The 14219-nt window shown below is 43.0% G+C and overlaps 1 protein-coding gene across 1 annotated transcript; it reads right to left on the bottom strand.

Moving 5' to 3' along the window:
- Window positions 1-1824: 1824 nt before the first annotated feature.
- LOC145821932 (uncharacterized) lies at window positions 1825-10378 on the bottom strand. Its single transcript, XM_082918504.1, has 2 exons — window positions 10326-10378; window positions 1825-2680 (listed from the first exon to the last, which is right to left on the bottom strand). Exons 1-2 carry the CDS (start codon window positions 10376-10378, stop codon window positions 1825-1827), a joined length of 909 nt encoding a protein of 302 aa, XP_082774630.1.
- Between the last annotated feature and the right edge of the window lie 3841 nt (window positions 10379-14219).

Raw genomic sequence — 14219 nt, 5'->3', positions numbered from 1 at the left:
ATCGGGAATTCTGGAGAGTTTTAGAGAAAGAGAGATCTGAAAAAGTGATCTAAAACATCAACTTTACGGACTGATATAAGATGGTCCGCTCATGGAACTCCCCGCTCGAGCGTCAGACGCAGACTCCCGCTCGAGCGTGGAAAGATCTGCTCAAGCATGGAAAGATCCGCTCGAGCGTTGAATACACATTTCTAGTACTTTTGGAGACAGGTCGAAGTGCAAGAACCAAACATTCTCCGCTCGAGCGGGGAAATGGACGCTCAAGCAGACAAGCAACTTCGAATGCATTTTTTCTTTTTGCTTCAAGGGGCGCTGCCCCTCGACCCTGCTAGGGTACTGCCCCGAACCCGCCAAGGGGTGCCGCCCCCTAGACTCCCGTGAGCTGACCGGGCAGCTCGACCCCCAACCAACCCAGTCGAAGTGGCAAAACGTGAAAGAAGGATCAAAATCGGGATCGCTATAGTCCTTGTATAATTTCATTTTTTTTTCTTTTTTGCATCAAAATCCCCATTTATTTGTTCGACGACCAATTGCGAGTCACTGAACACTTGAATGTGATCCACCCCAATATCTTTAGCCAACCTGATATACGTTATCAAAGCTCTGTATTCTGCCTATTATTACTTGCTTCAAACTGGAAACGGAGGGCATATTTGCAATCTTCACCTTTTGGGGTAGTGAGGATTAGCCTAGCCCTACTTCTTTCTTTTTTAGATGAGAAGTGTGGGTCGACCTCCTCATGAATTGTGTTGATCGGTGGGTGAGGCTCAAGGGGGTTGACATTGGTGAATTCTAAGATGAAATCTACAACAACGTGACCTTTGATTGCTGTGTAGGGTTGGTAGGAGACGTCATACTAGATGAGTTCGACAGACCGCTGCATAAGCCCGCTAGAGGACTCCGGTTGTTGCATAACTTTCTTCAAAATCTGTTATGTTAGAACCGCTATGGAGTGGGCCTAAAAATACGGTCGGAAGTGCCTAGAGGCAATGATTAGAGCTAGTGTTAATTTCTCCAAGAGAGGGTAGTTCTACTCTGCCTCCTTGAGCACATGGCTGATGTAGTAAATCGAGCGTTGGACTGAGTCTTCCTCTCTAATCAGGACGGCACTAACCGCAGTATTGGAAACGGCCAAATAGAGGAAGATGGTCTCCCCTGGAATTGCTTGAGAGAGGAAACAAGGGTTGGCTATGCACTGTTTTAGTTGCTGGAATGCCTCCTTGCATTTAGTGTTCTAAGTAAAATCCTTCCTAAGCACTTTGAAGAATGGGAGACACTTGTTAATTGCCCTAGAAATGAAGCGATTGAAGGCAACACTCTACCAGTGAGCCTTTGAACCTCTTTTACTGTTCTGGGAGACAGTATTTCTATTAAGGCCTTGATCTTCTCCATATTGGCCTTAATTCCCTTGTGGCTAACCATGAAACCCAAGAATTTTCCAAACCCAACACCAAAGGCACATTTCTCTGGATTTAGCTTCATTTTGTACTTGCACAAGGTCTGGAAGGTCTCCTGTAAGTCTGATAAGTGATTTGAAGCAAGCTAGCTTTTAATGAGCATATTATCAATGTAGACCTCCATATTTCTACCTATCTGGTTTTTGAACAAGGCATTAACCAGTCGTTGGTAAGTGGCCTCCGCGTTCTTCAGATCGAACTGCATCACGCAATAATGGTAAGTTCCCCTGTCAATAATGAAAGATGTGTTCTTTTGATCAGCTGTATGCATTAGGATCTGGTTATAGCCCAAAAAAGCATCCATGAACTGAGCATTTGATGGACAACCATTGTATCAACCAATCGATCTATCCTAGGTAATGGGTAGCTAGCTATCTTTAGGGCAAGCTCGGTTGAGATCGGAATAGTTGCCGTTGCCATTGCTTCTGCGGACCAAGAACATATTGGATAACCACTTAGGACAGTTCACATTTTCAATGAACTTGGCCTTCAACAATTTGTCTACTTCTTCAGCAATGAAATTATTGCGCTCCAGATAAAAAATGCACTGTTTTTTAGCGGACTGATCAGAATTGGGGCTCAATGCTGAGATGATGAGTAATGATAGAAGGGTCATGCCTAGCATATCCTCATAAGTCCAAGCGAAGACATCGTTATACTCAGTTACGAGAGTTGTAAGGTCGGCCTTGGCCTGAGGGCTTAGCTGGCTACCAATCTTAGCTGTCTTCTTTGGGTTGGAGGGGTTAATGGGTACTTCGACTAACTCTTCCATTGGTTCCCCCCGGATTAGTTCCTCTTCATCTCTAGCATCAAGGCTTTCAATGATCATGGCCTCATTTACCTTTACCTGTTTTAATGAAGCAACGTAACATTCTGTGGCTACAATTTGCTCGCCCCTCACGGTGCTATCAGTCGGAAACTTCATTGCCAAATGGTACGTGAACGACACAACTTGGAAAATATTGAGAGTTGTACCCCCAAGTATAATATTGTAAGTAAAGGGACAGTCAATGACTAGGAAGGTGAGGATCTTCGCTGTCTGCCTTGGGTACTTACAAATAATGATTAGGAGAACAATGGATCCTATGGAGGTTACCCGATCACCTATGAAACCAACTAAGGGAGTTTGCAAGGGTGATAACTTTTCTTCTCCGATCTTGAGCTGCATAAAAGCATTGAGGAAGATAATATCTGATGAGCTGCCATTGTTGACGAGTACACGCCTGACTTTGTAGTTTGAGAGAAAAGAGAAAATGACCAAAGGGTCGTCATGAGGGTATCAGACTCTTGTACAGTTTGCATCCGTGAAGGTGATCGGTTCTGACCACTGTTTGGGCTGCTTGTGGGGTCGGTCGACCATCGTCACTTCTTTGTCAGACCCTTGTTTGATCATTTGGAGCTTGGTTCATTGTGCCAACCGAGATGATCCGTTGCACACGAGTCCTCTTACAATGATCCTGATTTCTCCCAGTAGGGTGCAGGTCCTCCTTGAGCTTAGGGTTGTTGTTGGGCTCTATCATCATTCCACCTAGGCTAGTCAGCTTGCCTTAGTGGAGTGTGTAGCTCGGCTTTTTCCACACCCCTTTCGGAAGTTCAAAAATAAGCCCTACAATTTGGACTCTCGCGGTTCTGAATCTAATCTCACAAGTGTAATGTGAAATTGATAAACACTAAAGAGTCCAAATTCAACAAATCTTTTGAAAAATCTATTTTGAATAAAAAATGCCAAAATTGGACTGCTTTGCTAGATACAGAGTCGCCACCTAAATATTTTATTTTGAAAAATTTAGGAAACCCATGACTCGTGCCAAAGGCCACGTGTCTGTCATCACCAAGATTGTCTCGGCTCGGGAACTTAGGTACAAGAGGGGAAGGTCATGAATTGAGCACCCCCATTCACCCGATCAAAGATCGGCCTCTACTAATCGTGATATGATTTTTATCGACATTATATGCTCTTGTTCCGATTTATTTAGTCTAGCATTTTACTATGTGATACGTGCACACAAGGTATAGACTAGTTTGCCCGAATTGGAACAATTCAATTTCATGTTTGCTTTTTGAAAAGGGTTTGATTTTTCCATTTAACAAAGTGGGCTTAAAGTTTGTGTATTTGTCACTTGACAAAGTGGGCTTAATGTACATTCATTGAATCATTACAATTCAAGCAACAAACCTTCATCCACAGGCACTCAAACAGTTTATAGCACTTAAGCAATTAGCCTCATGGCAAGCATGCTAGTCATGGCAGTCACTCACACTCATGCAAGTTTGCTAAAGCATCAAAAACTCACCTAGTACTCCAAGCTAAGATAAAACAATAGAGTTAGAAAAATATGCATGATACCTAACTATACAATATGGCTAATGCAACGCATGCAAAAATGCAACTAAAATAGGCTCGGGTAATAAGCATAGCATATGAATCGATTTGATAACATGCTTTCTAAGCACGTATTCAAAGAATATATTGAAATGACAATGCAATTAGAATGATGAACCGAGCCTCAGTGCATGAAATACAAATGAATGGATGCAAACATGCGATATGCTAATTGAAATGTGATGTCCCTAATCTAACCATCAAAAGCGGATAAATAAAAATGAGAAAGACGTGGAGTTGGAAGACATACACATTATTACATTACGCTCTCACGAAGGAGAGTCCGAATGGATAAACTAGCTAAGCTAAACTTCTTAACTATTTATACTTGAATAGATAAGCTAGCTATCTAAGCTAATTAACTATTATAACAATTAAATAATTTAACTAGGCTAAGCTAATTAAATAAGTACAAAACAAATGAATTAGCTACAACTAATTAAGTACAACAAATAAATGACTAAATGCTAATTAAACTAATTAACTATTCCTGAGAAGCGAGGGAGGCCCATGCTCTCAGTGTCCACCCAAAGAACATCCACTGTCTGCCCTCAGAAGCCTCTGTTGCACAACCCTTGCACTGATTTTCCACTTCCATGTCAAAGCTGCTCTACTTCACAAACATTCTGCTCAAAATTCATTGGTGGCCAACAGGCCAGAAGTGGTGATCGGTTGGCCACCATTGGGGGGTTACCGTCCAACACTAATGGCCTGCTAGCCAGAAACAGTGGTCGGCCAGCCACTAATGATGCACTATTCCTTGCTGCAATAGAGAGCAAATAGGGCAAAAGATAAGGTATTCTCACAGATTGTTTGTACTGTATATCTCTTTTTATCATCAAAAACATCTCAAATGAGTTACACACTTGGTCCTCAAACCATCAATCAAGCAATTTCATTGCATGATGGCTAAAGAACCAAGGTGTACAAGTTTAATAAATGTACAAACAAGACCAAAACCCAACACCCTATCATGCATGATCAAGGATAATGGAGACCTTAGAAAAATTGGCACATTTCATCACTTGAGTATGAAATATCCCAATTTTCCTTGTGTTCAATTAACGTTCGATTGAACACATCAAAACACAACCAAATCTTTGCACAATTTTAGTTTCTATTTTTGTTTACCCATTTTAACTTACCAACCAATTTTTAACCAATTAAGTCCATTGGTGAGTTAGTCCTCTAAAAGAGAAAGAAGTGTCAAACAAGGGGTAGTGTAAGGCAAGAGAGAGGTGTCATGCCATTGATAATGAACCCTCAAAAGAGGATTAAACCATTAAGCATAGCCCTCAATCTCAAGCTTAAACAATCCTAAGTTGAAACAACCCTCAAAGCAATTAACAAGGTCAAGAAATGAGGGAGGTTGCAGAGATTAATGAGTGCTGAAATTAGGTGAGAAAGTACTAATGCAATCAACTCAAACAAGTGGTGCCTAAAGGCCTAAAACACCAAGCTTGTGAGGACACTTACACTACAAGCATGCACTACAAGACTCAAATGACTTAACCAACCCAAAATAGAGCCTAAAACATGCTGGAGTTAAGCTACAAATGGCTAGAAAAATAAGCTAACACATAAAGCTATCTAGGCTAGCAAACAAGACACAAGGAGGGGAGGCTAACCCCTCCAAATTTAGACCTCAAAACATGATTTTTACTACTGAAAATACTCTAAAATTTAGTGTTCAAAAGCCAAAAAAAAAAAAGATAGTTTGAAAGTGGGAAAAAAAGGTGGAAAGGCCTTACAAACAAGGAATAAAGGGGGGTGAACCACCCCGTAACCTTAAATGGCCTAAAACCACCAATTCTACCCACCAAAACAGAGTTTTTTTTAGTCCAAAACAACCCAAAATCAGTGGGAAAAAGATAGAAAAACAAGTATGCAAAACAAGTCAAAAAGGCAAGTATTATACCTCTTAAAGCGAAGATCAACTTTAGGCAACAATTCAAGCCAAAAGCACCTTCTAGAGCTCCAAGAAGGCCTCAAAGAGAGGTGTAAAAAGTGTGGTGTATGCAGACTAATGTGCACAAATTTGCAAGAAAGAGAGAGAGATAGAGAGATTTTTTCTCCAAAATTTTTAACCCTAAAAAATGGGGGACGAGACCCCCTATATATAGAAAAACATGCGTTTGGCTGAGATAAATCCCTTCATACATGTGTAGGGAGATGAAGCGAATTGTGGTAACAGTTGGAACAGTTGTCAACAAAATATCTGAAAAAAGACACTGATGATTGATAGGCTACCAATGATGGCCAGCAGGCCACACCATTGCCCGGCAAGGCACAAGGGTGGCCGGCAGGGCACAATTGGTGGCCAGCAGTCCACCAAAGGGGGCCTACAGGTCCCAGGGTCTTGAGGTTTGAAGCACTAAGGTTTTGGGCTTGAAACACTAAGTTTTGGTCGAAAACAAGGCACAAAATGGACAAGGTTTTAAGGCTAAAGGCAGGGTATTCCGCCGAGGACTTCGGGCACTAAAACGAGCACATGCAATCATAATCATCGAGTGCACAAGCGATGATGTTCAAGTCTTGAGGACTGTCAAAAATGGAGTGTTTACAGTTGCCCCTCTTTGACAGAACTCGAAAGTCATGAAATGACATGAGTGAATGCCAAAGCCCGAAGATGACCCATTTTGACCAGGCCAAAAGACTTGGACAAACAAACAAGACAGAAAATAAATGATTGTGCCCGTAGGCTGCCTACGTAACCCTTTGCAAGGAATTAAACCAACATTATTCTTGGGCGATGCAAATGATATGCATGCAAAGCAGTTTGAAGGTTGGGCTTATACGCTTCACGAAGCTGACCATGTTGAAAACTCATGTTCATGCGAGATGATGCATTTATCAATAACAAATGTGATAAGCAAGAATGAACGCAATAGGCAGGATAACAACATACGAATGAGCAGCTTCAAGCTTAAAACCAACACAGGTTTTGATACAAGAGATAAAACACATTCTAACCTTGCCAAAACAAGAGACGAAGAAAGAAAACACCACTCAGGGTTGTGTTTCACGCATCTTAAGAAACTGAGAACAAAACCGCTTGGGGTCGTGTTTCAGACGTCCCGAGAAACTAAAAACCGCCCAAGGCTGTGTTTCACGCGTCTTGAGAAATAAGAAAGGCCACTTGGGTCTGTATTTTACGCATCCCGAGACACAACACAAAAACTGCTCAGGTTCGTGTTTCACACGCCCTGAGAAAAACAACCATTCGGGGTTGTGTTTCACATGTCCCGAGATGAAACCTACCCAGGGCTACATTTCACGCATCCTGAGAAACAACCACTCAGGCGCATACTTCATATGTCCCGTGGTAAAACCCGCACAGGGCCGCGTTTCACGAGTCTGGAGAAAAATAACCGTTCGAGGCCATGTTTCACACGTCCCGAGATGAAACACCCCCAGGGCCGCGTTTCACGCGTCCTAAGAAACAACCACTCGGATGCGTACTTCGTACGTCCCAAGGTGAAACAACAGAGAGGTGCGCGATAGATGCACCAAAGTGAACAAGTGCGATAGATGCACAAAATGAACAAGTATATGTGTGCGATAGATGCACTAAGCAAGTGAACGTGTGCGATAGATGCACTCATTATGCTAGCTGTGAAGCTATGTAGGTTCTCCTATCGAGACACGAATGACTTATACGGAACTCCTCTGAATGAACTGAACATACAATATCATGCATTTCTTCGAATGAACCGTACATACAATATCATTTGCCTGTGTAAGAAAGAAACTTAACAAGTGCGATACAATAAGAATGCACGTTCTATGCAAGACAAAAAACCGAGATACAATGTTAATTGAAAGTATGTTCTGCGTGCAACAAGAACGGAAGCATATTCTATGTGCGATTCATAATGGATGCTAAACACGCATGTAATATTCATGAAATGCATATCTTATACAACAACGTACGTGAAATGCATGTTCTATGCAGCAAAGTAAAATGCATATTCTATGCAAGGAGCAAAGGCATAATTTGACAAAAACAAATTCAGTAGCAACTTCCAATTTACCTCTCGGAAAGTTACAATATGTTTAAAGGATACACTCCGTTCATGTTGATAAGTGACAAACATCGTGCACCAAAAACACAGTTTTGAGCTTTCGTAGAGGCAATTTGAACTCGTAGACACAATCTGAACTCAACAGCGAATCTCCCTTGCACTTCTTGGGAATCAAGGACACAAAACAACATCAGGACTCAGAGGGAGGCCGTAGACCACCTACCAGCCACATAAGTGGCTTGCCAACCACCCGTGACAGATTGAGGACTTTTTGGTCTTTTGCGCATGGGTCTTTAAGTATAGGACAAAAGGGCTGATTTCCTCACTTCCTCATGTCCGAAATTCCTCATTCTCTCTCTCTCTCTAAACACTTTTTCTCTCTAGATTTGCGCTTTCTACGCGTTTTCTAACACCCCACGCGAAGTTTATTCGCTAAACCCTCTTTGTTTCCTCTGTTTTCAACATATTGAAATTTGATTTCGGTGCTTTTTCTTGGAGTTTCACCACTTGAGACTTGTTCCCCTCGAGTTTCTCTCAGGTCTTGTGCCTTTTCCCTAGCTTTGACTTTTCCTTCCATTTTCTCTCTCCTAGGTTTGACTTTTTCTAAGTTTACCCTCTTTCTTCTGTTTTTCTTCAATTTTTGACCACTCTCTCATCTTCTTTCCAGATGGTGGACGATATTCCTCATGACGGAGCTCCCATCGAGATTCCACCCCAGTTATCACGTCCGGCAGAGATAAAGGCCGAGCCTGAGCCTGAGATATTACCGCTGGGAGTACGCCCCTTCAATCTGGCGACATACCATCCTCAGACACACGTACTGCCACCCCGGGGTATTAGGCATTTCAGAGAGTTTACGCGACGCGCGCCGGAGGACCTCTTACTACGGCAACTGGACTCCCATTTGTCCTAGGGCGCCACCGAGGTATACATTGTATTCTTATGCTTTCCTCACTTTACATTGCATTTCTTGCTTTCACTGTATTCCTTGCTTCAACAGTATGCTTATACCGCATTTCTTGCCTTAATCACACTATTGCACTGCATTTCTCACACTGCCCCTTCATCTGCCTGTTCTCATATCACTGTATATCACTGTTCTGATCACAGGAGGACTCCCACTCCATCAGGGGCTATGGAGCCATGACAGCGAGGGACTAGTATCTGGAGCTCTCTGCTGGTGTACGCTACATCATCGACGAGGCTGGCTTCGGCTTGTTCTGCACTGGGCTATCGTACCATAGCTCGAGTCGACCACCTCTTGGTGTATTGGTGGTGCAATCGTGGGATACCACCAACTCCTTCCACTTCTCCACAGTCGGGGAGATAACGATGACTCCCTACAGTTTCTCTATGCTCACGAGTGTAGGAGTAGGGGTAATCTGATCCCTTATGACATGGACATAGGCGAGTGGGAGGTTGCCTGGCTACACTTGCATGGAGCATGCCCACCTCTCTTCAGACCAAACATGGTCCGATACAGCTGGTTCGCCGAGCACCTCCACGGGAGAAAGCCAGAGACCCTAGAGGAGGCTGAGCATTACGCCCGGGGCTTTTTGATGTTCCTCTTCGGTACCACCCTGTTTGCAAACAGGTGGAACACCGTAGGGCTGTATCTACTGAGCGCTCTGGTGATTTTACCTTAGGTCCGGCTCTATGACTGGGGTGGAGCTGGCCTCGCCACACTATATGGCTACATGAGCTCGATATCTTGCAAGAGTGGAGACAGGGTTGGAGGCTATTAGAGAGCCTGTGAGGTATGCTTTACATTTCTGCTTTACATTTTCCATCTTCCATTTCTGTGATTTCTACTTTGCACTTTTTGTACACTACATACTATATTTTTTACATCTATACACTATATTTTTTTGCATTCTGCACTCTGCATTCTCTGTATTTATACGCTGTATACTCACTGTTGCCTTTTGCTTTCATCTTTGGGTATATGCATATTTCCCGACCCTTGCTCAGGAGCCAGAAGTGGAGATACCCCCCGTTGTACCGTACTCTCATCGGTATGATGGCAGATGCCTGCGGAGGACTCGGGAGACCTTCTCATTCTTTCGCCGGTACTTCGACACAGTGACTGCGGATGAGGTAACCCAAACTCATAGTTATTTTTTCTTTATCAACAACTGACGACGACTAACAATCTGAATATTCCCTGTTCGCAGATCGCTTGGCAGCCTTGGACGATGATGTCGGCTGGAGTTAGAGACCAGTACGTCGGAGCTTGGGGGGCCTCCCATTTTTGGCTTCTGCTTGCCGAGCCTGGTTTTTAGGCGAGCGGTTCGTGCACTAGACTATTGGTTTGCCTGAGCCAGTAGTTCCCATGACGTCTCCAGCATCTATGAGGACTACAGAGAGCCTCTCCTTCAAGGAGATGATTCAATTCACCGAGGGCTTGGATGTTGTCTACTTCCTCAGGAGGGAGATTATTCGACATTCATCCGGACATACCTCATGCCTCCCTTGACAGGTGCTCGTGTAAGCAGAGCAGTAGGTGTCCCCATGGCAAGTAGGACTCGGGCGATGAGGGCCAAGACTGGAGGGGCCCCTCCCGCTGGACGGGTTATCGATTGGCCAGAGATCCCGACCATACTGACATGTTGGAGGCCGGCCGGGACGTCCTACCAAATTTCAATCGAGCCGGCGAAGGCCAGGTATAAATACGTCCGAGCTCGCGACGCGCCTCTGATATGTACCACATTTTCTCCAGCTTTCCATTTTCTTTCTGATATTTATTCCTTCCAGATACTGATCATTCCCAATACATTTACAGGCACCCCCGGAGTATACTGAGGGACTGCTCGAGCTAGTAGCTTCGTTCGAGAGCATGATACTGAGGAGGGAGGCACTGCTCAGTCTCCACGGCATCCAAGTATTTTCTCCTATTCTCTGCTCGTATTTCAGTATTTTCCACATTGTTGTGCACATCATTCTCATTGAAACACTGATACTCATACATTTTGCCCCTTGTCACATCATACTGATATGCTACACTGACACATTGTACTGTATTTGTACTATATCTGGCTCATTGCATTCCACCACTTTCACCATACTACGTTTGTAATTATACATTACATCTGATATGTCAATACTATATCTTTTCAGGTTCCAGCTGTACCAAGAGCACCAGCGGTGGCGACTGGGCCTGCACCATCACCACCTCCACCAGCAATAGAGGGGAGTGAGAGACGGGCCCCAGCACGCAGCCGATATCATGGTCGAGGCCAGAGAAGCCCTTCAGAGCCAGTGTTAAGTGACGACGATGTTGAGACCAGTGGCTCCGGGGAGGTAGCGAGTCCACAGTCTGAGTCCTCCGAGAGTGGAGATGATGGTGGCTCGAGATCTGAGAGTGAAGGCGATGCTGAGTTGAGCTCTGAGATAGAGAACGATGATGATTTCGGATCCAGTTCAACATTTGAGTCAGACAACGGCGCCGATGGAGACAGCTATGAGTCTCCACCCAAAAAGATGACGAAGAGGGCCTCTCGAGCTTGAGATAACTGGCGCTGATTTATTTGTATTTTTACTTAGTTTCTCTTTTTGTTAGCATTAGCACATGTATAGCTTTAGGAAGTTCTATTTTGCTTAAAAACTTGTACTCCTCTTTTGTAAAAAGCCATGATCGGAATAAAAACTTGCAATTTTTTATGAAAAAAGTGTTGTCATTTTTGCATCATGAGCACCATATATACGTGAAATGGATAGGGAATTGAAACCAAGAGTGCTTGATTGAAACAAATGCTTAAATCGGGTAATCAACCGACCAACAACCAAAATACAAAATGCAATATACAACTCGATAAACAAAACAACTCAATACAACTCGATACACAGAATAACAATAATTCAAATACAAATACAAGCCAAGACTAAAACAAAAGGACAAAAGACCACCCAAAACACACATACACAAAATGAAACAAAACACAAGCTACCCACACCTTCCAACACACAGGTGGATAGTAGTCCAAAAAGGAGGCTACCGGCCACTAATGTGCAGAACCTCCAGAGTGTTGACAGTTGGCTTCCATTCACTGGCTTATCTTCTATAAAAGTTTCAACTTCGTCATTTCTTCTCCAGAACTCATTCTAGCTACTGGTTTTTCCACAAATGGAGCCATTTCTTACCCAAAATCTCGGGGATTGGATTGCAACTTTGGACGGCTCGAAAAATGTGAATTTCCAGGGTTTCGGCTTAAATGCACTTTTTCCATTGAGTCGGACTCCACTTTGTTTTTCGTTCCTTCATGCCACGGCTAGATGTTGGAACCCAATCACGTACGTCTTTAGCTTTGGGGGGCAAGAAATGTGCCTGACAATTGAAGAATTCCAAGTGTTAGTGGAATCCCAGCGCGACGAGGAGATCATGCCCCAGCCCGGTTTGGTCATGCCCAAGCTTTGGGATGGATGTATGGGCTTAATATGCACGAGGCTCGATCTCTGGCCTACAATGGAGAGCTAGACATTCCCAGTTTGATTCGTTGATTTTCCGATGCCGGTGACCGCGGCGATTGTCTTTGGCAGGGTTTTCGGCAGCATGCCCTTTGCTTATGTATGCTAGCTCATTTCCTTCTTGCTCCTAGTTTTGGCGAATCTAGCATTCGCTTGATCAAAGTAGCGCAAGGCCTAAAAGAAGGCAAGAGTTGCATTGGCTTGGCACTGGCCGAGACTTTGATGGGCTTAGACGCCTTCCATCGACGAGAGACTACGAGATTCGCAGGAAGTCCACCACTTCTTCAGGTAATGTTTCCCACCCTTTCTAATATGTGCTTCTCACATCTCTCAGCACTTATGCTCTATTTTTCTCTAAAAGCCCTTTTCTCACTTTTCTCTCAATATACATCCCTCTATTCTTTAATCTCTCTTTTCTTTCATCACTTCCCAGGTGTGGCTTATGGATATGCTGAAAGTAGTGGACTCTTGCCCTGAGTACTTGGCTCGTGGATATTTCTTCTGTCACCGACTTGTGGATTTTCCCAACAAGGGGTGGTGGTGTGAGTGGATGTGCAACAGGTCTACTGCTGACATAACTCACGGATTAGCCTTCACCAAATTGGTCAACAATCATAACCTTAGAGTTAGTTTCACAAAAAATAAATAAATAAATAAAAATATTTACAACTTAGAGTCTTGTTAACTAGTACTCATTATTAATGTCACACACTATTATATTTAATATTTTTTTATCAACAAAAATAGAACTTTATTAATAAAAATCATCATACAAAAAGATAATACATCAATAAAGAGAGAAACAAAACCATGTCTAATTAATCTCTAAGATAGAATTAATTTAATGAATTTCATATGATAAGAATTCTTCTTTCTTCTTTTCTTTTTGTTTTTGAGTCTTGTTAACATGTGCCCTAAGAGCACATGTTAAGAATGTATTTAATTATCTTAACTACCTCCACTTGTATGGGAGAATGTAAAATATAAATAGAAATAAATATGAAGATTTTCAAAAGAGAGATTCTACTTACACCACCAATTTAACTTCTTACACCCTCAAAATTCAATTTTGTTATTTTATTTTTTATAATTTCTGTATCACCCACATCCCTAACCTTCCTCCTTTCTCTTTACACTCAAAACCTAAAAACCCCTAACCCTAATCCTGCCCCACCATTACCTCCAACCACTATCTTCACCACTGCAGCTACCACTTATTGCTGTAGCCCTTCACCGCCATAGCCATCTCATTGCCGCAACCACTACCCATTTCTTCAACACTTTCAGATCTGCGTTCCTACCACCATAATCCACTACTATCGCGACTTCTTCTTTCCCAAACCTAACCCTAATTTAAATCTGCAAACCCTAACCCCAAACAAATTTGTATATTCATCTTCACATCACAAACAAAAGAAAAAGAAATGTTTCAAAGAAAGAAGATGACATGAACTTCCATTAGAAGATCTAATCTCTTCGATTCCTTACCCAATGATATCGTCATCTCCATCCTCTGCAAGCTTAGTTCCTCTTCTCGCTCTCGCTCTCATTCCGATTTCATTTACAAAAGGTAGAACCAGCTAGGTCTTTATCCTTTGGTTTTGTGAAAAATTGGTTCGGATGGCGAAGGCAACAATTAGGTCTCAAGCGCTACCTTGCCATGATTTAGTTCAGCAACAACGAAGGTTCGAAAACTGACAAGTTTTTCCTCACCGGAGTTGCGCTCTGCACATGCACCGCTTACCTTAGCCACGTCGATGTTCTAGGTTGGGGGTTGCCAAAAAGGGCCTAGGTGGAGGAATGGGTGGTTCAGCGATGGTGGGTGGACTGGTAGAGATGATGGTGACGAAATGAGTGTAATGAAAAGGTTTTCAAAATTTTGGAGTAAAA

This window comes from Camellia sinensis, chromosome 3 (genome assembly GCF_055761805.1).
Source record: "Camellia sinensis isolate YWXY chromosome 3, ASM5576180v1, whole genome shotgun sequence".
NCBI lineage: Eukaryota > Viridiplantae > Streptophyta > Magnoliopsida > Ericales > Theaceae > Camellia > Camellia sinensis.
The sequence above is the reverse complement of the archived record's forward strand: the minus strand, read 5'-3'. Positions and strand labels throughout refer to the sequence as shown.

Excerpts from the sequence above, each read along its gene's own strand:
- LOC145821932 (XM_082918504.1), bottom strand. The coding sequence starts at position 10,378 with ATGGGGACACCTACTGCTCTGCTTACACGAGCACCTGTCAAGGGAGGC. Across the intron at positions 2,681-10,325 it reads CCTGTCAAGGGAGGCATGAG|GCGTGTACTCGTCAACAATG; the intron begins GTATGTCCGGAT and ends CTACAAAGTCAG.